This window comes from Schistocerca serialis, chromosome 1, assembly GCF_023864345.2.
Source record: "Schistocerca serialis cubense isolate TAMUIC-IGC-003099 chromosome 1, iqSchSeri2.2, whole genome shotgun sequence".
In the NCBI taxonomy this organism is placed as follows: Eukaryota; Metazoa; Arthropoda; class Insecta; order Orthoptera; family Acrididae; genus Schistocerca; species Schistocerca serialis.
In genome coordinates, this window is record NC_064638.1 from 770,306,421 (window position 1) to 770,330,730 (window position 24,310).

Sequence of the window (24,310 nt, forward strand, 5' to 3'; positions counted from 1 at the left end):
CAGTCAGTCTACAAAGGAGATTTGTAAGGAATCATTTGATCCAGTCTATAATCTGATCAAGTGTTTGGGACCCTTACCGAATAGGACTAACATGGTATATTGGCGTGTGGGAGAGTTACAGTGAAGGTGAAAAAACTGAACTGGCAGACAAAGATAAATGAAAGATCCCAAGAAAGTATACTACCAGAGTTTCAAGAACAAACTTTAAATGATGACTCCAGGAATATACATAAATCACAAAGGGAGCATGAGGACAAGATTAGAATAATTGCAGCACACAAACACACACAGGCATTCAAACAATCATTCTTCCCATGCTCCATACTTGAATGGTACGGGAAAGAAACCCTAACAACTGGTAGAACAGGAAGTAGCTTGTCATGCACTTCACGGCGATTTTCAGAGTATGGACATAGACATAGATGTAGAACCACATACCGAACCTAAGCAACTCAGCTCATTAAGTAATACAAATCAGGACATAAGAAGAAAATTAAAGGGTCATGACAAACGAGAACAACATTTTTAAAATACAGCAAAGTATGTACAGTGCCAATGGTCACAAAATTATAAAACCATAATATTAAATAATAAAGTGAGCAATATTGCAACCTCAAAGCTTAGTGCAAATTCCAACCAGTATTAGAAGTGGCTTTAATTATAAACCAGTAAATACACCGACGGCAAAAATTGCAACGCAAAGAATGAGTTGTGAGATATAAATGAAAGCTTGTATGGGTGTTTCTACATTTGAAAGATGACGTCTACTCAAATTTCGCACCAGTCACATAAGAGTGGCACTAGTATATGCCAGTCAGGTTTGCTTTAAAAACATGTAACAGTCACGAGTGTTGGTTACCTTTCAAGATTGAACACAGTGAGTTGATGCTAGTCAAGAATGTCTACGGCACCAAAGACACCATCATTTAAATCTCCGAGTTCAAATAAGATCGTGTAATAGTTCAAAGAAGCTGGATGTTCTTTTTGCAATATTGTAGAAACACTTAGGAGGAATGTAGCCACTGTACACGATTGCTGGCAGCAGTGGTCATGGAAACGTACCATCACAAGAGGAAGAGGCTCTAGGTTGTCACTTGGTGCTACTGAGAGGGAAGCATATGGCTTGGCACATCATACTGCATCAGCAGCAGCAACTTGAGCAGCAGTTGGCAACACAATGACACAATGAGCTGCTACATATTCGTTACTTCATGGACAGCTCCAAACTAGATGCCTTATAGCGTGCATTCCACTATACCCAAAACATTGCCATTTGCGACTTCAGAGGTGTCAAGTGAGAACTCATTGGAGGGCAGGGTGGAGGACTATTGTGTTTCCTGATGAAAGTTGGTTCTGCCTCAGTGCCAGTGATGGCCGTGTGTTTGTCAGGAGCACACCAACTGAAGGCCTGCAACCAATCTGTCTACTTGCTAGAAATGCAGGACCTACACCTGGAGCTATGGTGTCAGGGGGGTGTGATTTCGTGGGACAGCAGAAGCATTCTCATAGCTATCCCATGCATCCCGACTGCAAACTTTCATGTCAATCTGGTGATTCGACCTATTGTGCTGCCACTCACAAAAAGCACTCCAGGCGGTGTTTTACGACAGAATAATGCTCACCCACATACCACTGTTTTAACAACATGCTCTACAGAGTGTTGACATGTTGCCTCGGCCTGCTCATCTGGCACCTGTACAACAATGCATGCACATCTGCATGCTTGCATTCAACAGATTGGCAGTTACACCAGTTATTAATGTACCAGCTTTCAACATTTGCAATGGCTTATCTTGTGTTTACATTAATCTGTAATCTTGCAATGCTAATCACTTAAATAGGTTACCTAGACAAATGTATTCCACAATTTCATTACTCTACATTAATAAATGTTTTGGTGTTTTGATCTTTTTTCCAACCAGTGCATATGGATAAAATTTAATTGGTACAACTAAGCCATAGCAAGTTACATTAAAGATAGTTACAAGGATCAAACTTCATGAAGATAAAATTAATTCCTTATACCTATGTATTTGCTATAGATTATATCATTAAAGACTATCACACATGATGCATGTGAAGAGACAAGTTAACTGATAAACATTGAGCATTGTTTCTATTTATTTTGTAACACAGCATGTTTGTGAAGTCACATTCGAACCAACATCCAGATGACGTGGGTTTATGTATAATCCAATGAAGCTTAAGGTTCCTGTATTAAACACACAATACATATACACTGAGTGAGAACTCAGTTTTAGTGCTCCATATAAAATAAGCAAACAGCTGAAGTTACACACTTTTAATTTCAGGTTTAGGTGCGAAGTGTAACCAGCATTATATGCGGTCTTTATTATGAAACCTGAACAAACATATCTTACATCTTACTGTGTGTGTGTGTGTGTGTGTGTGTGTGTGTGTGTGTGTGTGTGTGTGTGTGTGTGTGGTGACATTTTAAGCTTCATTGCATTACACACGTCTATGTCATCTAGGTATCAGTTCGAATATGACCGACTTCTTAGACATTTATTACAAAATAAACATAAATATTCTATATATAATAGAGGGAAACATTCCACGTGGGAAAAATATATCTAAAAACAAAGATGATGTGACTTACCAAACGAAAGCACTAGCAGGTCGATAGACACACAAACAAACACAAACATACACACAAAATTCTAGCTTTCGCAACCAATGGTTGCTTCGTCAGGAAAGAGGGAAGGAGAGGGAAAGACGAAAGGATGTGGGTTTTAAGGGAGAGGGTAAGGAGTCATCCCAATCCCGGGAGCGGAAAGACTTACTACTTTGCCACAAAGAAAAATGATCCTAATCCTACTCCTAATGATCCAACTCCCCAAGACACTATCCAAATTGAACCCTGCCTGGAACAGTTCCGTCCTCCGTCACAGCGGGACCCACCTCCTCTTCCTCAAAATCACCCTCTCCAAACCTTCCAGGAATTTCTGACTTGCAGCCTTGCTTCTCAATCCTTCTTAAAAAACCTTAATCCTACTCCCAACATCACCACTGCTGAAGCCCAGATTATCTGTGATCTGAAGGCTGACCGATCCATCGTCATTCTTCCGGCGGACAAGGGTTCCACGACTGTGGTACTTGATCGGCGGAAGTATGTGGCTGAGGGACTGCGTCAGCTTTCAGACAACACCACATACAAAGTTTGCCAAGGTAATCCCATTCCTGATGTCCAGGCGGAGCCTCAAGGAATCCTCAGAACCTTAGGCCCCCTACAAAATCTTTCACCTGACTCCATCGACCTCCTGACCCCACCGACACCCCGCACCCCTACCTTCTACCTTCTTCCTAAAATTCACAAACCCAATCATCCCAGCCGCCCCATTGTAGCTGGTTACCAAGCCCCCACAGAACGTATCTCTGCCTACGTAGATCAACACCTTCAACCCATTACATGCAGTCCCCCATCCTTCATCAAAGACACCAACCACTTTCTCGAACGCCTGGAATCCTTACCCAATCTGTTACCCCCGGAAACCATCCTTGTAACCATTGATGCCACTTCCTTATACTACCTTAGCCAGCTTCATCCTGACCCACAACTTCTTCACTTTTGAAGGCCAGACATACCAACAATTAAAGGGAACAGCCATGGGTACCAGGATGGCCCCCTCGTACGCCAACCTATTCATGGGTCGCTTAGAGGAAGCCTTCTTGGTTACCCAGGCCTGCCAACCCAAAGTTTGGTACAGATTTATTGATGACATCTTCATGATCTGGACTCACAGTGAAGAAGAACTCCAGAATTTCCTCTCCAACCTCAACTCCTTTGGCTCCATCAGATTCACCTGGTCTTACTCCATACCCCATGCCACTTTCCTTGATGTTGACCTCCACCTGTCCAATGGCCAGCTTCACACGTCCGTCCACATCAAACCCACCAACAAGCAACAGTACCTCCATTATGACAGCTGCCACCCATTCCACATCAGACGGTCCCTTCCCTACAGCCTAGGTCTTCGTGGCAAACGAATCTGCTCCAGTCCGGAATCCCTGAACCATTACACCAACAACCTGACAACAGCTTTCGCATCCCGCAACTACCCTCCCGACCTGTGCAGAAGCAAATAACCAGAGCCACTTCCTCATCCTCTCAAACCCAGAAACTCCCACAGAAGAACCACAAAAGTGCCCCACTTGTGACAGGATACTTTCCAGGACTGGATCAGACTGAATGTGGCTCTCCAGCTGGGATACGACTTCCTCAAATCGTGCCCTGAAATGAGATCCATCCTTCATGAAACCCTCCCCACTCCACCAAGAGTGTGTTTCCGCCGTCCACCTAACTTTCGTAAGCTCTTAGTTCATCCCTATGAAATCCCCAAACCTTCTTCCCTACCCTCTGGCTCCTACCCTTGTAACCGCCCCCCGGTGTAAAACCTGTCCCATGCACCCTCCCACCACCACCTACTCCAGTCCTGTAATCCGGAAGGTGTACACGATCAAAGGCAGAGCCACGTGTGAAAGCACCCACGTGATTTGCCAACTGACCTGCCTACACTGTGACGCATTCTATGTGGGAATGACCAGCAACAAACTGTCCATTCGCATGAATGGACACAGGCAGACAGTGTTTGTTGGTAATGAGGATCACCCTGTGGTTAAACATGCCTTGGTGCACGGCCAGCACATCTTGGCACAGTGTTACACCGTCCGGGTTATCTGAATACTTCCCACTAACACCAACCTATCCAAACTCCGGAGATGGGAACTTGCTCTTCAATATATCCTCTCTTCGTGTTATCCACCAGGCCTCAATCTCCGCTAATTTCAAGTTGCCACCACTCATACCTCACCTGTCATTCAACAATCACTTCCGCCTCGACTGACATCTCTGCCCAAACTCTTTGCCTTTTAATATATCTGCTTGTGTGTGTGTGTGTGTGTGTGTGTGTGTGTGTGTGTGTGTGTGTGTGTGTGTGAGAGAGAGAGAGAGAGAGAGAGAGAGAGAGAGAGAGAGAGAGAGAGAGAGAGAGAGAATGTATACCCGTCCTCTTTTCCCCCTAAGGTAAGTCTTTCCGCTCCCAGGATTGGAATGACTCCTTACCCTCTCCCTCAAAACCCACATCCTTTCGTCTTTCCCTCTTTCCTGATGAGGCAACAGTTTGTTGCGAAAGCTTAAATTTTGTGTGTATGTTTGTGTGTATCGACGTGCCAGCGCTTCTGTTTGGTAAGTCACATCATCTTGGTTTTTAAATACATCTTTGTTTATTTTATATATATATATATATATATATATGTATGTATAACATTAGTTAACTTTCATTTTTATATGATTGTGTGTGGTACTGTTTGAAGATATAATCTACAACAAACACCTAGAAGTAAGGTACAATAAGTTCAAGACTTGGAACAGTCTTCAATGTAACACCTAATGGCTCAATTGTACCACTTAGGCTGGCTTTATCCATCTATTTATTGGTTTGTAATTAAAGCCACTTGTAATACTGATTGTATTTGGCACCTACACCTTTGGTTACAGGGCTACTTTGTTTATGATTCAATATTGTTAATTTATAATTTTTTTGAGCACTGGCATTTTACATACTTTCCTGTACCTTAAAATATTTGAATGTTTTCAATTGTGACCATATTAATTTCCTTCTTTTTAGTATGTCCCAGTTTTGTATTATTTAACAAACAGCTTATTTTTGGTGTATGGTTGCTACAGATTGTACACAATGAACATAGTTCCTTACATTTTGTATAACAAATCTAACAAAGTTCATTACATTAAAATTCTTTATATTATTATAGAGGCACAACTTCGCAAAACCTCATTGGCTAGCGGCACCATCTGGCAGCGTTTACATGTAGCATTAACACTACATATGTGGCCAGTTCTCCAACAGCCGTAATATAGCTACTTCCTTGTTCCTGCAGCTAGTGTTGTGAAGATATGCCATACTTACATCCTCACATGGACTGTACCGCTGTCAATCTCCATGCATTTAAACACAAGTGTGGCAATATGAGCACTGGAGACACATACAGCTAACACTGCAAGTTATGTAAACACGACAACAAAGTTTTATAACCCTTACCAAATTGATGTTCTATGTATTTTGTCAAAGTCTATAAACATTTTTCAGCATGTATATGATAAAGAGTGATTCAGCTCAACAGATTATGACAATGTGTAATGCCTGGAAGGTGGTAAGCACTGAATGAAGTAATTTTTATTGGTACGTACCACAGAATGGAAGTATAAATATAAAATTTATGATACGATTGTTCACTTCTGCATTTTAGATCTGGAGATAGCTCATCAATGAGCTAAACTACGAGGGCAGTTCAATAAGTAATGCAACACATTTTTTTCTGAAACAGGGGTTGTTTTATTCAGCATTGAAATACACCAGGTTATTCCCTAATCTTTTAGCTACACAACACTATTTTTCAACATAATCTCCATTCAATGCTATGGCCTTACGCCACCTTGAAATGAGGGCCTGTATGCCTGCACGGTACCATTCCACTGGTCGATGTCGGAGCCAACGTCGTACTGCATCAATAACTTCTTCATCATCCACGTAGTGTCTCCCACGGATTGCGTCCTTCATTGGGCCAAACATGTGGAAATCCGACGATGCGAGATCGGGGCTGTAGGGTGCATGAGGAAGAACAGTCCACTGAAGTTTTGTGAGCTCCTCTTGGGTGCGAAGACTTGTGTGAGGTCTTGCGTTGTCATGATTATGTGAGGTCTTGCGTTGTCATGAAGAAGAAGTTCGTTCAGATTTTTGTGCCTACGAACACGCTGAAGTCATTTCTTCAATTTCTGAAGAGTAGCACAATACACTTCAGAGTTGATCGTTTGACCATGGGGAAGGACATCGAACAGAATAACCCCTTCAGCATCCCAGAAGACTGTAACCATGACTTTACCTGCTGAGGGTATGGCTTTAAACTTTTTCTTGGTAGGGGAGTGGGTGTGGCGCCACTCCATTGATTGCCGCTTTGTTTCAGGTTTGAAGTGATGAACCCATGTTTCATCGCCTGTAACAATCTTTGACAAGAAATTGTCACCCTCAGCCACATGACGAGCAAGCAATTCCGCACAGATGGTTCTCCTTTGCTCTTTATGGTGTTCGGTTAGACAACGAGGGACCCAGCGGGAACAAACCTTTGAATATCCCAACTGGTGAACAATTGTGACAGCACTACCAACAGAGATGTCAAGTTGAGCACTGAGTTGTTTGATGGTGATCCGTCGATCATCTCGAACGAGTGTGTTCGCACGCTCCGCCATTGCAGGAGTCACAGCTGTGCACGGCCGGCCTGCACGCGGGAGATCAGACAGTCTTGCTTGACCTTGCGGCGATGATGACACACGCTTTGCCCAACGTCTCACCGCGCTTTTGTCCACTGCCAGATCACCGTAGACATTCAGCAAGCGCCTACGAATATCTGAGATGCCCTGGTTTTCCGCCAAAAGAAACTCGATCACTGCCCGTTGTTTGCAACGCACATCCGTTACAGACACCATTGTAACAGCTCCATACAGCGCTGCCACCTGTCGGAAGTCAATGAAACTATACGAGACGAAGCGGGAATGTTTGAAAATATTCCACAAGAAATTTCCAGTTTTTTCAACCAAAATTGGCCGAGAAAATAATGTGTTGCATTACTTATTGAACTGCCCTCGTAGTAATCAATAAAAGAGTGTTTGCAATCTTGACACAGGATTTTTTATCCATGCATGTTAACATAACAGATCACCTTTCTTCCAATTTGACAATGTCAGTTAACATAATGGAGCACCCATTAAGTGATTTGAGAGGATGCACTTCCATGAGCAGTGAGATAATCCAGGAATAGAATACCAAAATACATAATTTCAAACAATGGAAAGTCCAAGTTGTGAAAAGGGTAGATCACAACTCACCATAAATATGACACACTGAGTTGCAGACAGGCACAATGAAATGACTGCTACACATTTAGCCTTACACACACACAAGGTGAGAGAAAAGTAAGACTTATCTAGAAAAGTTTTTATTTTTTCAAAGAACAATATTCTCCCCTTAAAAATAGTTTCCTTCAGCAACTATACACCAGTGGATACGTCATTCCCTGTCTTGGTAGCAGTGATAAAAGGCTTCAACTGGCAGGGTCTTTCCTTTGAATGTTCCCGAGTTCCAATATGACATCCCTCTACGACTTTCAATTTCAGGAAAATAAAAGAGGCACAAGGACTAAGATCAGGTGAACAGTGGGGCTGTGGAACAACAAGAATGTCTTCTGAGATCAAAACTTCTGAGATGAAAGTGGCCATGTGATATGGGGTGTTGTCATGATGCAGCATCCACTTATCTGCAATGTCTTGTCTCACTTGACTCAACCTTTTCCTAAAGAGGCTTTCAAAGACATCTTTGTAAAACACCTGGTTGACAGTTTATCCTGGACAAACATTCTTCATGCACAATATCATTTTTGACACTTTCATTGGTTTCTGAAGTTGAAGGTCTCCCTGAGTGAGTTCATCTTCAGTGTATTCACAGCCTTCCAAAAATGATTTGTGCTAGTGAGAAACTTGTGCTCTTGGTAATGTTATGTTCCCCACAAACCCGTTTCAACTTTTGATCACACTCAATGATTCCCCAAGTTTAACAAAACTTGGACATAACTTTGCTCTACATTCCACAGTTCCATTTTCACAAAAAAAAAAAAAAAAAAACTTCATTAATGTGACACTCAAAAATCATGTCATGAATGTACAGAGCTGAAACTGGGACCTCTGTCTGGAAGGAATCAACAACAGTCTACACAAGTAGAACAACACAGTGTTGCCAGACATTACTTTTCTCACACATCTAGCACCCCCCCCCCCCCCCCCCCACACACACACACACACACACACACACACACACACACACACACACACACACACACACCCCCTAAGGCTCCTTCCAAATCACTCAAAGACTGATCCATTTCCTTTCCAATCAGCCTGTCTTGCCATTCACTGGCTTGTGCCTTACATTTATGACCCACATCGCATCTTATCACATTTGATGTTCACTGCCCTGACATATGCAAGTATTTAATGTCAACTGTTTTTTTTATAAATTTGTCTCCTGAAGTATATTGGTTTTAGCTTTCAAGACCAATATGGACATTACTGTTTAATCTTTATTTTCTCTCTTAGCTCACTCAATTCATCATCCTGCAGGCAGGGGAAGTTGCAAGTGGACTGGAAGGGGAGAGGAGAACAGAATAAGACATAATGGACAGACATATCAAACTACAAGAGTGAAGTGGGGGAGGGGAAACATGGGACAAGGATCACAGTATCAAAGGATCTATAACTACATCCCAGTCCCACTCCTAATGGTTTGCTCCATCTACCTACATTAATTCAGCAAAGTATATACTACCCTCAACAAAAATCCTAGTTCAACATCCTGGTCCCCCGTCAATGAAGTGCTCCCTGCAGATAAAGACTCCACAGTTGGGGTGATAGATCATGGTGATTACATCCAGAACATCTCTGCCAACTGTAACTCTTCCACAACCAAGCTCTGCCATGGTAATCCCATCCCACAAGCCCAGCATAAACTCAAATCCCTAGGCTCACCCCAGAATTTCTCCCTTGGATCCATTTTGTCCCTCATTTCAACCACCCCGTGCACACCCAACTTCTACATGCTTCTTAAAATTCACAAACCTAAATATGCCAGACGCACCATTGTAGCTGGTTACTGTACTCCTATGGAAAGAGTTGCAATTCTAGCTAACACACTGATCCATTGTCTAAAACATAACTTCCAAAATCAAGGCCACAAACCATTTCCTTGATCACCTCTCCATCTCTATCCCATTGGCATTTCACTCCCTGTTAACCACTGCTGATGTCACCTCCCTTTACAGTAACATCCTCCATTGCCATAGCTAGTCCTCCAAACACTACCTTTCCACAGTTGCCAGTTCCAAACCCACCAGCTCATTTCTTATGCACAACTACCTCTCCTTCTAGGAGAAAATCTGAGTCACAAATAAGGACAAATGCATGGCATCCTGACCTGTTCATAAGTCACCTAGAACTACCCTACATAACCATTCTAGATCCTAACTCCAATGTGTGGTTCAGGTTCGGTGGTGATATCTATGACCTGGATCCAGAGCCAAGGCATTCCACAGTCTTAATTCCCTCTCAACTATCCATTTTGCCTGGTCTTCGTCTTCTCAGCAAGCCGTCTTTACCTAATTCCTTGATGATTCCTTAATAACCTCTATTTGTGCAAAACTTACTAACCCCCAACATTACCTCCACTTTGATAGCTGCCATCCCTTCAGAAAGATTACCTCTCACACAGTCTAGCCACTCTTAGATGGCACATCATCTAATGAGTGAACCTTGTCCAGTCTGCTTAAGTTTTTACTCGCAAACAGGCCTACTGTGCTATACCCACAAATACTAATTCTCCAATCAATCCTCTTAACCAGCTGCAAAGGAGCGTCCTGCCCTTACAATCCAATACCACCATGAATTAGAACAACTCATCACATCCTCTACAATGGCTTTGACTACATTTAACTGACCCCAGGAAAAAATATCATCAGCATCCCCCTCCAGATCCTCTGAACTGTGGGGAGAGAAACTGTCCCTACAACACACTTTTCGATATCTCAATCCCCTGTACGTAGTCTCCTCTAGTCTCTATACCTTGCCTTGTCTCCCTCCTTCCGTCCCCATCTTATTTATATTCATCTACCCATTAATTTAGACCCCAGTGTTTTGTCAATGTTTTGGTTTATTTATTCCTCTGTTCTAACACTCTGGCCCCCTTCCCTCAAACCTTCAATATGTAACACCAAATTTCTCCTGACAGCACTAGGGTCTGATTGCCACACCCACACTTCTATCCCACAAATGGTATGCCTCTGACAAGCCACTAAAGTGGTGTCAACCAGAGCAACCGGAGATACTTTCACCAGATTGAGCCTTGCAAGAAAATATATCTAGTGCCACAACACAATGTGAGCATCCCTGCCCCCCCTCCAAACACATTAGTGGGATACAAACAGACTGAAGGTAGCGACAGATTGTCAGAGAGTACTATGAACATGGCCAATAGTACCACTGCTACTGATATTGACAGAATGATGACATCTGGAATCTTCCCTATATATAAGACAATGCATGCATGTTTACAGTGTACACAACTGAGAACTTCTAAGGAGGGAATAAGAGAAAGAAAATTAAGAACAGTAAAGCAAGTGTGTAACCATAATTACCTTGGACCTCCTGGTCTCCTGTAGTCAGTTGTGTACTGTGGTCCACGTCTGTTTGTGTCCGGTGAGACTAATGTTTTTAAACTGTAATAACAAAAAATAATAATTAACAATTTCTTTCCTACTGCTACATAATTGTAAATTTTAAATAAGATGTAACAGATTAAAAATTCCTACAAAAACAATGCTAATACTTGAAAACCCATTACATACAAAAGTAAAAACATTACATGGCAGGGGATTTGGGGTGTGTATTCATAAAATATTTTGTCCCACACTCATTGTGTGCAACAGAAGTAGTGCACTGTCAAAAGAGTACACATTCTGTGTTTCCTGCAGACAGTCTTACTGTAATACGGATAACAGCTGCATGAAAATGCGGGAGTGAAACTGCACTGCAAATGGAAACATATTCCAAAGTTGAAGTATGCAAAACAGTACGATTCTTGTGAGAAAACCATCAAAATTACACACAGTTTCACTGTGAAATTCTGGCAGTATGTGGACCAAATGTAATGTCACATCCAGCTGTAGTGAAATGGTACCAACAATCTGAACTAAGACCATACAGACACGGTTGGTGAGGATCGGGAAAGAAGACAGCCGACATCGACTACAGATGAAAATGTCCGGGCAATCAGGGCACTGGTCTGCAGTGATTGCAGATCTTTCAACAATGAGGATGTTCACATGGTGGTTCTCGAATGGCTCCACAACTAAGGAGTAGATTTACCTCGTTGAGGAATTGAATGATCAATAGAATGTTTTGTCCAATGCTTAGAGAGACTTTGGTGGGTGTTGGAAAATAGTGTCATCAATCTGTGTGACAGGCGTAGTGCAGCATTCAATGAAAGTTACCTCGCCTTCCATAATAATGCATAACTCACATGGGTCATCATGCATGTAATGCTGCAAAAAATTTATGCCACCATCTGTAACTCCAGATAAAAATGTCAATTTTTTTTTCTAGTAAGGAAGTAACCAGCCAATACAGTTCATCATTATGAATCAGGTGGCAGCAACAAATAGTGTTTACTTCATTTGTATTTTTATGCTCTTTTTATCTCCTTTCCATGAAAAGAAACTGTTTTACAATGTTTTCTGTAACATGCATTACAGGGGTGCAGTATCTCAAGGTACCTCCATATCTTTAGGAGACTAACAGTAAGAGGACAGCCTTGAAGGACTTACACATATGTAAATCATAGAAAAATTAGTATCTACAGCTTTTGCACATTCTGGTTGGCTTACGTATAGGGTGCTTAACTCTGAGGGCATTGTTGTAATATCCACAGAAATTTTGTGTTGGGATGTACGAGCTGAATCAAATGAAATTTTCCTTCTGATTTTACTGAGAGATATCCTGTTATATCTCAACAATTCAATAAAAACACCCTGCCATTAAAGAGAAGCTCACATATGGTGTATTTTTATGGCAAGTGGTTTCTGTCACACACCATCTTCAAACCAGCATGTATCTCCCATTTGCGACACAGAGTCGATACACAGAGCTGTTGTATGTGCTAAAAGGCACCTGTCTTCAACTGCACTTGCAGGTGGTACAGACAGACAACCCTGTGAAGTATTTCTGAACACATTTTCCAGAAACTATCTTCAGCAGCTAGTTCAACAGCCCGTAAACAAAGAAAAAATGTTTGACCTTGTAGCAAGAAGCAGGCCTAATCTTATTGACACTATCAAACAAGAGAGGGAGATTTAGCAATCATATAACACTGATGGTTACTGATGTTAATAAATCCATCAAGAAGTTTAGGAGAGTCTTTATGGTCAAAAGAGTGTGTAAGCAGCTTTTAGCATCCTACTTAGAAAAGGAATGGACATGTTTTAGTTCCAATATGATTGACAGAGAAGAGTTATGGGCAAAGTTTAAAATGATTTTGTAAATGACATTTTGGACTAGTATGTGCCAAATAAGTGGAGGAACGATGGAAAATACCCACCGTTATTCAATCACAAAATTTAGAAAAATGCTGAGGGAGCAGAGGTTGTTGCACTCTCACATTAAAAAGACATTGAAATTTCAACAGGCAAGAGAGAGTAGAAATTTGTGTATCTATAAAAATCAATGTGTGAAGAATACAACTTCCATCACCATACATTAGCAAAAGCTTTTGCCAAGAACTCTAGAAAATTCGGGTCCTTTGTAAAATGAATAACATGCTGAAGGCTTCTATTCAGTCACTCATCAACCAGTCTGGTGTGAGAATAGAAGGAAAGCTTACGTTATTTGTTTTATGGTCACAAAGAAGCACAATTTGTGCAGTGTAAGACAGAAAATAGTTAAAAATGAGAACTAATATCACAGATAAATGAATGAAGCACTGAAACACAGTGAGGCATGCCGTCCCAATGTTGAAATGCAAAACATATGAGCTTGTCTGCAGGAAGCTGCATGCATACTTGAACAGATTATTTCTGAAAAGCTCAAGAGGAATCTAGTCATTAAATTGGCTGAATGTATTGGGCACTTTTTAGGTGGCAGGTTTTTGATTTTTCCAGTCATTTAATTTCTTTTGTATATATGTTATACATCAGGGACAAAAATTTTATAAAGATAAGAAATTACATTTATGTATACATTGGTTAAATACTTACAACAATACAAAAAAGTCAACACAGCCCCAAAACCAAGAGACAACCCTTGATAGGCTCCAAGGCTGTGCTCTCTGAATACTCCCATCTGAAAGACAACACACACCATATATATCAAACTGTGATAAAATTCATCAAGTCAAAATGCTAAATACCTCTCAACACTAGTGTGATCAGCACTGTTACTGGATAATTTGGGTTACTTTAACTTTACATGGTGTGTTGAGGTAATGATGAGCAGTAATAAAGGGAATCAAAGACAAATTAATGACACAGCTGGGGCCATATAGTAAATACAGTTAAGCACTTGTGCTCTCAGCAGCAAAATAATGCATGACAGTTGAAGCAAGAAGGACATAGGATTGGACTAGCACAGGCAAAGCAGTCTTCATCAAAAGAAGTCAAACCGTATGTGAATGAAGTCAACTAGTATGAATCATAGATGTTAACGTACAGAAGGACAGTTGGCAACTATCTAGACACAGTGGTAATACCTCTTCCAAAAAATGTAAAATTGACATAATTTCTCAATTTGCATTATGCTTTAGTCTCACTTTGAATGGGTATTTGAAAGCAAACAGATTTTTCTTGGGGTGAAGGTACTGGTGACTGATCCATAGCATACCCTTGGTTCTATGTTAGTTTGGAAGGTGACAGTTACTGAATAGTTGAAATTAAGTGTACAGGAATCTTAAGTATCGTATTACTTTCAATTAGCTTCAGTTCTGTACTGAGTGGCACAGAATTATATTTATTGTTATCAATATCTTGCTAAGTGTTCTTTGGTACTGCATTACCTTAGCAGAATTTTTCTTTCAAAAAAATTGTGACATATGATATAGTACATATTATAAGTTCAAATAATACACGCATTCCTTACCAGCATTTTAGTATCACCTTATGTAATGCATATAAGGTAACAATCTTGAATGATTGCTTTACAGGAAAAAATATAGAAGGGTACGCAGCATTGCAGACAGCAAGGTAAGAGAACATTTCCTGCCCTCTCAACTAAATGTATTGTGCATGGAACAACAGACACTGCCAAATGATAACCTTGACTGGCGACTTGAGGATTTTGAAAGCATGTGGCCAGAATGCAAATTTATTATGTTGATCCCAGTCTCAGATTCATAAGCACTCAGATCTGGGCTCAACTGCTGTGAGCACAGTTATCCCAAAGTTCAGCACTGTTCCTGTGTATCATGAACCTCTCTGCGCCCTATAAGGCAGTGCAGCACGAGTAAAATTGTCAGAGGGCCTGCCAATATGTGAGAGTGAGATGTGTGAATTCTGGTCCTGGCAATGCCAAGCTGGAATAATACTCTCACAGGAACCTACGCAATGGCTTTAGTCCATAGGGTATAGCTGGTTACTTATGCACCCGCACTGTGCTAGACAAAACTTGGGTAAATATCAAACAACATGGATGTTTGAAACACTCTAGTGTATTTCTTACTTTTAATTTGTGGACAAAAAGTTACCGATCTGAGGATATAAAAATACGTTAATGTAGTCAGAGAGGAGTCATGTAACAGTCATATCAAAGATACAATGAGATTACCAACAACTAGCCAAAACGGAAAGAGGGAAAGAAATGATAAATTGAATTTAAAATGTAAATGTATTTTTCTACAGAAGAACAGGCTTTATTGTGAATAAAAAAAATTAAGCTCCAACCAATGTTACAAATACCAAAGACCATACCAAAATTTGTCTCAAAAGCAGACAAGATATTCTATCATCAACATGCTCACATGTTGAGGTAGTACAAGACCTCTATGAAGAATTACAGAAGCTGATAAATAACAGGAAATAACACTACAATGTTAATAAGAATGTGGGATTTTAGTGTGAAAGTAAGACCAAATCTAAACATTTATCAGAAGAGATATTTAGCTATGATACCAGAAATGATAAGAAGATATTGTTCAGCATACCCTTTCAAAAGAAAAGAGAAAACTGACTTCACAAGTCAGTACAGCAGAGGAACAGTTCAGAGATAACTTATTGTATCATATCAACAAAAATAATAAACTTTTGAAAATTTAATATAACTGGATAGATAACAAAGCTGCTGACCATGTGGCAGCATAAGAAAGCACATTTAAAATTAAGGAAATGAGCAAGCTTCTGGAGCCAGTGGCACCACCTCCTGGCAGAAGTATTGAAGGGGGAGCAAGAGGGATGAAGGAAAAGGACTGGCAAGATTAGGAAATGGGATGAGTACTGGAAAAGTAACCCAGAACACTGCATCAGAGGATACTTACTGTCCAGTGTCTTCTCCTGCCACTGCTTGGTGAGTGGATTTTTGATCTATATGATTATATTAGCATGACAATGCAGCCTCTAATAAACTATCACATGTGGGGCTGTGTTTTGTGGACAATAACATTCGTGAATAGGACTGGCCTGCCCAGAGTCCTGACTTGAACTCGACAGCACACACATGGGATGAGTTAGGACATCAATTTCACTCCCCACCAGAGCCCATTATCTGGTTTTGGCTCTTGAGAAAGAATGGGTCATTCCTCCACAGACATTCAGACACATAATTTAATGCTCCCCACCCCTCCCTCCAGCACAGTTCAGGCTGTTGTAAAGGAGTGGACACATCCCATGTTAGTCCTTTAGCTTGTGTCCAGATACTTTTGGTCAGACAGCGTAGATTGTGATAATTTATTCAAGGACAGGAAGATCTATTAAATTGTCCAGTGTCTTAGAGAATTAAGATTAAACAGATATAAGTAAGTGACAATCAAGGCACTTTTTAATTGGAAACCTTTAGCTCAATACTCTTGCCTGCATTCTAAAGGCAGGCATTCTGTCTCTCTAATAATAAATGGGATGATGTGGCTTGATGCAGTGTTCAGTATAGCAACAGGCCTCAAAGAATCATTTCAGCTCAAACCAGGCATGCTTTCTCATTTTATGGCAAGAAGGGTTTTTAGTACAGGAAGTTGTCCACCAGGCTTATATCACAAAATGTCATTCAGTTTCTATTGTGAGGAACAAAATGCTGATATCTGACTCAGTGGTCATCCATGGTTAACAAGATCAGCTGATGACAGCAATGTACAAAAAATCACTTCACAGGTACCAAGAGAAGAATGCAACAAACTGCAAACTGTTTGCTTCCTTTATTGATATTTTGTGGTTTTAGGGCGCAAAACTTCTATGGTCATTAGCGCCCAGCCCGTGACGTAGAAAACGGGGAAAAAACGAAATTTAAAATCAGCAGCAATGGAAACATAGTCAGAAAATTGGAGAAACTAAAGGCAGAAGGAATGCTTAAAAGTCCACTATAGAAAGGGGTTGGTTGTCCACAAAAAAAAAGCTTCAAATGACTGACGTCATTTCACTGTCACTAATAAACTGTAGAACGCGGTCAGCTGAGCGCGTGTCATCTGCTAAAATCGACGATAGATCAGGCGATAGCTGTAGACGGGAGTGTAACGGATTAAAATAGGGGCATTCAATTAAAAGGTGTCTGACCGTCCACAGCTGAGAGCAGTGGGGACAGAGTGGGGGAGGATCACCGCTTAAAAGATGTCGATGACTAAAAAGACAGTGCCCTATCCGGAGTCGAGCTAAAATTACCTCCTCCCGACGACGCGTTCGGGAGGAAGAGGTCCAAGCGCAAGGAACGGCTTTCACTTCCCGCAATTTATTGTGGGGAAGTGTTGACCAATGCGCATGCCATAAATGAGTAACTTGGCGACATAAACCGCTCCGTAGATCGGTAAACGGAAGAGACTGAAGAGCTGGCCGAGGAAGAGAGACTGCAGCCTTGGCCGCTATATCGGCCGCCTCATTTCCACAGATACCAGCGTGTCCCGGGAGCCAGAGGAACGCCACTGAGACGCCCCCCAGGTGGAGCAAGCGCAGACAGTCCTGAATCCGGTGGACCAGAGGGTGCACAGGGTAAAGAGCTTGGAGACTTAGGAGAGAGCTGAGAGAATCTGAGCAGATTACGTACTGTATCCGCTGATGGCGGCGGATGTAGTGGACAGCCTGGAGAACAGCGTAAAGCTCTGCAGTATAAACCGAACACTGGTCGGGAAGCCGAAAGTGATTTGGGGTGTCGCCAACAATATAGGCACTCCCTACACCTAACGATGTTTTCGAGCCATCGGTGTAAATAAATGTGGCTTCCGTCATTTGTGCACATAGAGCAGCAAATGCCCGACGGTAAACAAGTGTAGGGGTACCATCTTTGGGAAATTGACATAGGTCTCTGAGCAAGTCGATCCGGGGACGGTGCCAAGGCGGTGCTGTACCCCAAGTTGTCAAGAAGGTTTTAGGAAAGCGGAAGGAAAGAGAATGGAGCAGTTGACGGAAGCGGACTCCCGGGGGTAGTAGGGAGGAGGAGCGGCCTGCATACCCGACATCAAAGGAGGCGTCGAAAAAAAGGTTATGGGCTGGATTAGCAGGCATGGAAGACAGATTGCTAGCATAACGACTCAGACGGACTGCCCGCCGATTGGACAGCGGAGGTTCAGCAGTCTCAGCATAAAGGCTTTCCACAGGGCTGGTGTAAAAAGCTCCAGACACTAAACGTAATCCACGGTGGTGGATAGAGTCGAGACGCCGAAGAATAGACGGCCGAGCAGAGGAGTAGACTATGCTTCCATAATCCAATTTCGAGCGCACTAAGGCGCGATAGAGGCGGAGAAGGACCACCCGGTCCGCTCCCCAAGAGGTACCATTCAGGACACGGAGGGTGTTAAGGGAACGCAGACAGCGAGCCGAAAGATAGGAAACGTGGGAGGACCAGCACAGTTTTCTGTCAAACATAAGACCCAAGAATTTAGCGACGTCGGAAAACGGAAGGTTGACAGGACCTAGATGTAAGGAGGGCGGAAGAAACTCCTTACGTCGCCAAAAATTAACACAAACGGTCTTACTGGGTGAGAAACGGAAGCCGGTTTCGATGCTCCACGAGTAGAGGCGATCGAGACATCCTTGAAGACGTCTTTCAAGAAGGCTGGTCCTTTGAGAACTGTAGTAGATCGCAAAATCGTCCACAAAGAGGGAGCCCGAGACATCAGGAAGGAGACAATCCATAATTGGATTAATGGCGATGGCAAACAGTACAACACTCAGCACGGAGCCCTGGGGTACCCCGTTTTCTTGGGAGAAAGTACGGGAGAGAGTAGTGTTCACCCGCACCCTAAATGTGCGCTCTGCCATAAATTCGCGAAGAAAAAGGGGCAGCCGGCCTCGAAAGCCCCAAGAGAACAGTGTGCGGAGGATGCCTGTCCTCCAACAGGTATCGTACGCTCTCTCCAGATCAAAAAATATTGCTACCGTTTGGCGTTTCCGGAGAAAATTGTTCATGATATAAGTGGAGAGAGCAACAAGATGGTCAACAGCAGAACGATGCTTTCGGAATCCGCATTGGGCTGGTGTTAAAAGACTGCGGGACTCCAGCCACCAAGCTAAACGGTAATTCACCATACGCTCCAAAACCTTACAGACACTACTCGTGAGAGAAATGGGGCGATAGCTAGAGGGGAGATGTTTGTCCTTTCCAGGTTTCGGAACGGGAACGACAATAGCTTCCCGCCATCGCCTGGGAAAGGTACTGTCGGTCCAAATTCGATTATAAAGGCGAAGGAGGTGACGCAGGCTATGGGTTGATAAATGCAGCAACATTTGGACATGGATACCATCCGGTCCTGGGGCGGAGGAGCGAGAAGTAGAGAGTGCATGTTGGAGTTCGCGCATGGAGAAAACAGTATTGTAGCTTTCGCGATTTTGAGAGGAGAAAGCAAGATGCCGCACTTCTGCTGCACGTTTCTTCGGGAGAAACGCTGGCGGGTAATTTGAAGAGCTCGAAATCTCAGCAAAGTGCTGACCCAATGAGTTAGAAATTGCGACGGGGTCCACTAAGGTATCATGCGCGACAGTGAGCCTAGAGACCGGGGAGAAACTAGGCGCGCCTGAGAACCGTCGAAGCCGACTCCAAACTTCCGAGGAGGGAGTGAAGTTGTTAAATGAGCTAGTAAAGAATTTCCAGCTTGCCTTCTTGCTATCGCGGATGACGCGACGGCATCGCGCACGGAGCTGCTTATATCGGATACAGTTGGCCAAAGTTGGATGGTGACGGAAAATGCGAAGAGCACGTCGCCGCTCACGTATTGCGTCACGGCAGGCCTCGTTCCACCAAGGAACTGGAGGGCGCCGGGGCAATTCGGAGGTGCGTGGTATTGAACGTTCCGCAGCTGTGAGAATAACGTCGGTAAAATGTGTGACCTCATCGTCGACGCTGGGAAAGCGACGGTCATCGAATGTCGCTAGAGACGAAAAAAGTGTCCAATCGGCTTGGGCAAACTTCCAGCGTCGCGAGCGCATATATGGCAGTTGAGGCTGCAGTCGAAGAACACATGGAAAGTGGTCACTCGAGTGTGTATCATCAAGGGCGAACCATTCGAAGCGCCGAGCTAGCGGAACAGTACCGACCGCAAGGTCCAAATGGGATAAATTTGCCGTGGAGGCAGACAAAAATGTAGGGACCCCAGTGTTGAGGCAGACTAGATCCGCTTGGTGGAAGACGTCTAGCAATAGTGAGCCACGTGGACAAGGATGTGGAGATCCCCAAAGCGGGTGGTGGGCATTGAAGTCCCCAACCAGCAAATAGGGGGGTGGAAGCTGATCAAGAAGATGAAGGAGATCAGCTCGTGCCATTGGTGTAGACGATGGAATGTATACCGTACAAAGAGAGAACGTGTATCCAGAAAGGGAAAGACGGACGGCGACAGCTTGGAAGGAAGTGTTTAAGGGGATTGGGTGATAATGGAGAGTATCATGGAGCAGAATCATGAGTCCTCCATGGGCTGGAGTGCCTTCAACTGAGGGGAGGTCATATCGGACGGACTGAAAATGAGGGAGAACAAAGCGGTCATGGGGACGCAGCTTTGTTTCCTGAAGACAGAAGATGACCGGCGAGTAGGATCGTAAGAGGATCGACAATTCCTCCCGATTGGCGCGAATGCCGCGGATATTCCAGTGGATAATGGACATAGGGTGAACAGAAAATGGAGGAACGGCACCAAGGGTGCTGTCAACTCAACGACTGCTCAGAGCTTGCGACCGACAGCATGGAATGGCATTCAGTCGAAGGCAGAAGATCCTGATCCATAGGTTGGTCAGGAGCAGCTCCTGCCACCAACGATCGGCCAGTTGACCGGCCACCAACAGTGCGCCTCGGCGACACAGAAGATGGCCGAGGGCGATTTCCGCCAGGTGGTGCTGTAGATGGGACACGCCTTGGCGGAGAAGGAGAGGAACTGTGTTTCTTCGTAGCCTTCTTGGAGGTATGTTTAGATGAAGGAGGAACCGATGGTTGTGAAGTTGCAGTACGTAAAAACTCTTCACGAGAATGCTCTTTTTTTGTAGACTTGGCGTCTGACTTTTGGGCTCGAGATTTAGCAGAACCCGACGAAGGGTGAGCCATAGAGTGGGCAGGCGAAAGAGGTGAGGTTGAACGGGCGATCTTTGCGCTGGCCGATCTGACGACCGTGGTACTAAATGTGAGGTCGCAAGTCTGCGTGGCCGCCTCCTTTGTTGGCCGAGAAGAAGCAAGGACAGCGCTGTATTTTCCTTTCTGAGGCACGGTGGGCTGTCGACTGGCGAGTAACTTTCGAGCAGCAAAGGTCGACACCTTTTCCTTCACTCTTATTTCCTGGATCAGCTTTTCGTCCTTAAAAACAGGGCAATCTCGAGAGGAAGCAGCGTGGTCACCCATACAGTTGATGCAGCGAGGGGATGGAGGTGGACAAGCACCCTCATGGGCATCCCTGCCACACGTAACACATTTGGCCGGATTGGAACAGGACTGGCTGGTGTGATTAAACCGCTGACATCGATAGCAACGCGTAGGGTTTGGGACATAAGGGCGAACGGAAATTATCTCATAGCCTGCTTTGATTTTTGATGGGAGTTGAACTTTGTCAAAAGTCAAGAAGACAGTGCGGGTTGGAATGATGTTCGAGTCAACCCTTTTCATAACCCGATGAACAGCGGTGACGCCCTGGTCCGACAGGTAGTGCTGAATTTCTTCGTCAGACAATCCATCGAGGGAGCGTGTATAAACGACTCCACGCGAGGAATTTAAGGTACGGTGCGGTTCCACCCGGACAGGGAAGGTGTGGAGCAGAGAAGTACGCAGCAATTTTTGAGCCTGGAGGGCACTGTGTGTTTCTAACAACAGGGTACCATTCCGTAATCTGGAACAAGACTTTACAGGACCCGCAATTGCGTCGACACCTTTCTGAATAATGAAAGGGTTGACCGTGGAAAAGTCGTGACCTTCGTCAGACCGAGAAACAACAAGGAACTGTGGCAACGATGGAAGAACCGTCTGTGGCTGAGACTCAGTGAACTTACGTTTGTGAGCAGACATAGTGGAAGGTGAGGAAACCATTGCGGAAGAATCCCCCATGATTACCGGCGTCTCCGATGGCGCGCTCCTCCCTTGTGGGGGCCCTCACCGAGGGCACACCCGCCTTAGGTGATTGTTCACACCTCAGGTCACACCTCCCGACATACGGACGGAGGGACCAATCGGCACTTTCGGAAGGTATCAGCTCGGGTAATCACCCCTCCCTGGGCCTGGCCTTTACCAGGGGGTACGTACGTGTCCTACCTGTCTACCCGGGGCGGGGAATTACGCGTTACCCCGTCACCGGCTACGCATGGAAGTGCGTGGGTCGGCCTTCAGACACGCACAGGGAGGAAGAAAGAGAAAGGGAAAGGAAAGAAGAGGGGGGTCTCAAACGCCGCAGCGGAGAAAAGGGTAAAGAGAAGAGGTAAGGAAAGGAGATGGACAAAGGAAGGAAGAAGACATACAAGCAAGGAAGAAGAAGAATGCGGTACATTTACAAGCGTCCGTCTCCGGACGTAGGCGCAAACCATACTCCCAGAGGGGGAGAAAGTGAAGGAAAGAGCAAGAGGTGAGGGGGGGGGGGGGGGTGAAGACAGGGGATGGGGAAGGATGCGGAAAGGGAAGGTATGCAGCCCGGAAAGGAAGGAAGGCCACATTAGCTCGGGGCCCCGTGCTCGCTACACACGTATCCACAAAAGAGTTGTGGATCCCCTGGGGGGTTCCTTTATTGAGACAACTAAGAGGGCTGCATTTACTCAGACAGTATGCAACCATATTTACATGATCACTTTGGCCTCTAAGTATTCATTAGAAACAGTACCACTCCTCACCCTACCACAATGAGTAAACAAGGCAGTCAAACATCTGGAATGAAACCTGTATCAATGGAGTCGGCACAGAAAAAAATCTTAAACTTTAACCAGGAAGAAGATCAAACTGAATTTAGAAGTGGACACAGCTTGATGGATCACATTTAAGTTGTGAACAAAAGAATAAAATGGGGTAATACACACGGATTACCACTTTGTCTGGGACTCTGATATTTAGAAAGATTTTGACTTTTTTGACTCCACAAAGAACAAGATCTTTATTCAACCTACGTAAATACAGAGTGTTAAAAAAAGGTATGGCCAAACTTTCAGGAAACATTCCTCACAGACAAAGAAAAGATGTTATGTGGACATGTGTCCGGTTAATTTCCATGTTAGAGCTCATTTTAGTTTCATCAGTATGTACTGTACTTCCTCGATTCACCGCCAGTTGGCCAAATTGAAGGAAGGTAATGTTGACTTCGGTGCTTGTGTTGACATGCGACTCATTGCCCTACAGTACTAGCATCAAGCACATCAGTACGTAGCATCAACAGGTTAGTGTTCATCACGAACGTGGTTTCGCAGTCAGTGCAATGTTTACAAATGCGGAGTTGGCAGATGCCCATTTGATGTATGGATTAGCACGGGGCAATAGCCGTGGCATGGTACGTTTGTATCGAGACAAATTTCCAGAACGAAGGTGTCCCGACAGGAAGACGTTCGAAGCAATTGATCGGCGTCTTAGGGAGCACAGAACATTCCAGCCTATGACTCGCGACTGGGGAAGACCTAGAACGACGAGGACACCTGCATATGGACGAGGCAATTCTTCGTGCAGTTGACAATAACCCTAATGTCAGCGTCAGAGAAGCTGCTGCTGTACAGGGTAACATTGACCACGTCACTGTATGGAGAGTGCTGCGGGAGAACCAGTTGTTTCTGTACCATGTACAGCATGTGCAGCCACTATCAGCAGCTGATTGGCCTCCACGGGTACACTTCTGCGAATGGTTCATCCAACAATGTGTCAATCCTCATTTCAGTGCAAATGTTCTCTTTACGGATGAGGCTTCATTCCAACGTGATCAAATTGTAAATTTTCACAATCAACATGTGTGGGCTGACGAGAATCTGCATGCAATTGTGCAATCATGTCATCAACACAGATTTTCTGTTAACGTTTGGGCAGGCATTGTTGGTGATGCCTTGATTGGGCCCCATGTTC

General features: G+C 43.8%; 1 protein-coding gene across 1 annotated transcript in view; it reads right to left on the reverse strand.

Moving 5' to 3' along the window:
* Positions 1-24,310, reverse strand: part of LOC126482955 (selenoprotein K-like) — a 41,508-nt gene that overhangs the window by 10,868 nt on the left and 6,330 nt on the right. The window contains exons 2-3 of the mRNA XM_050106578.1: positions 13,888-13,972; positions 11,275-11,355 (exon numbers count right to left, since the gene is read on the reverse strand). Coding sequence (XP_049962535.1) covers positions 11,275-11,355; positions 13,888-13,972 — 166 coding nt within the window. The remainder of the gene's footprint in view (positions 1-11,274; positions 11,356-13,887; positions 13,973-24,310) is intronic.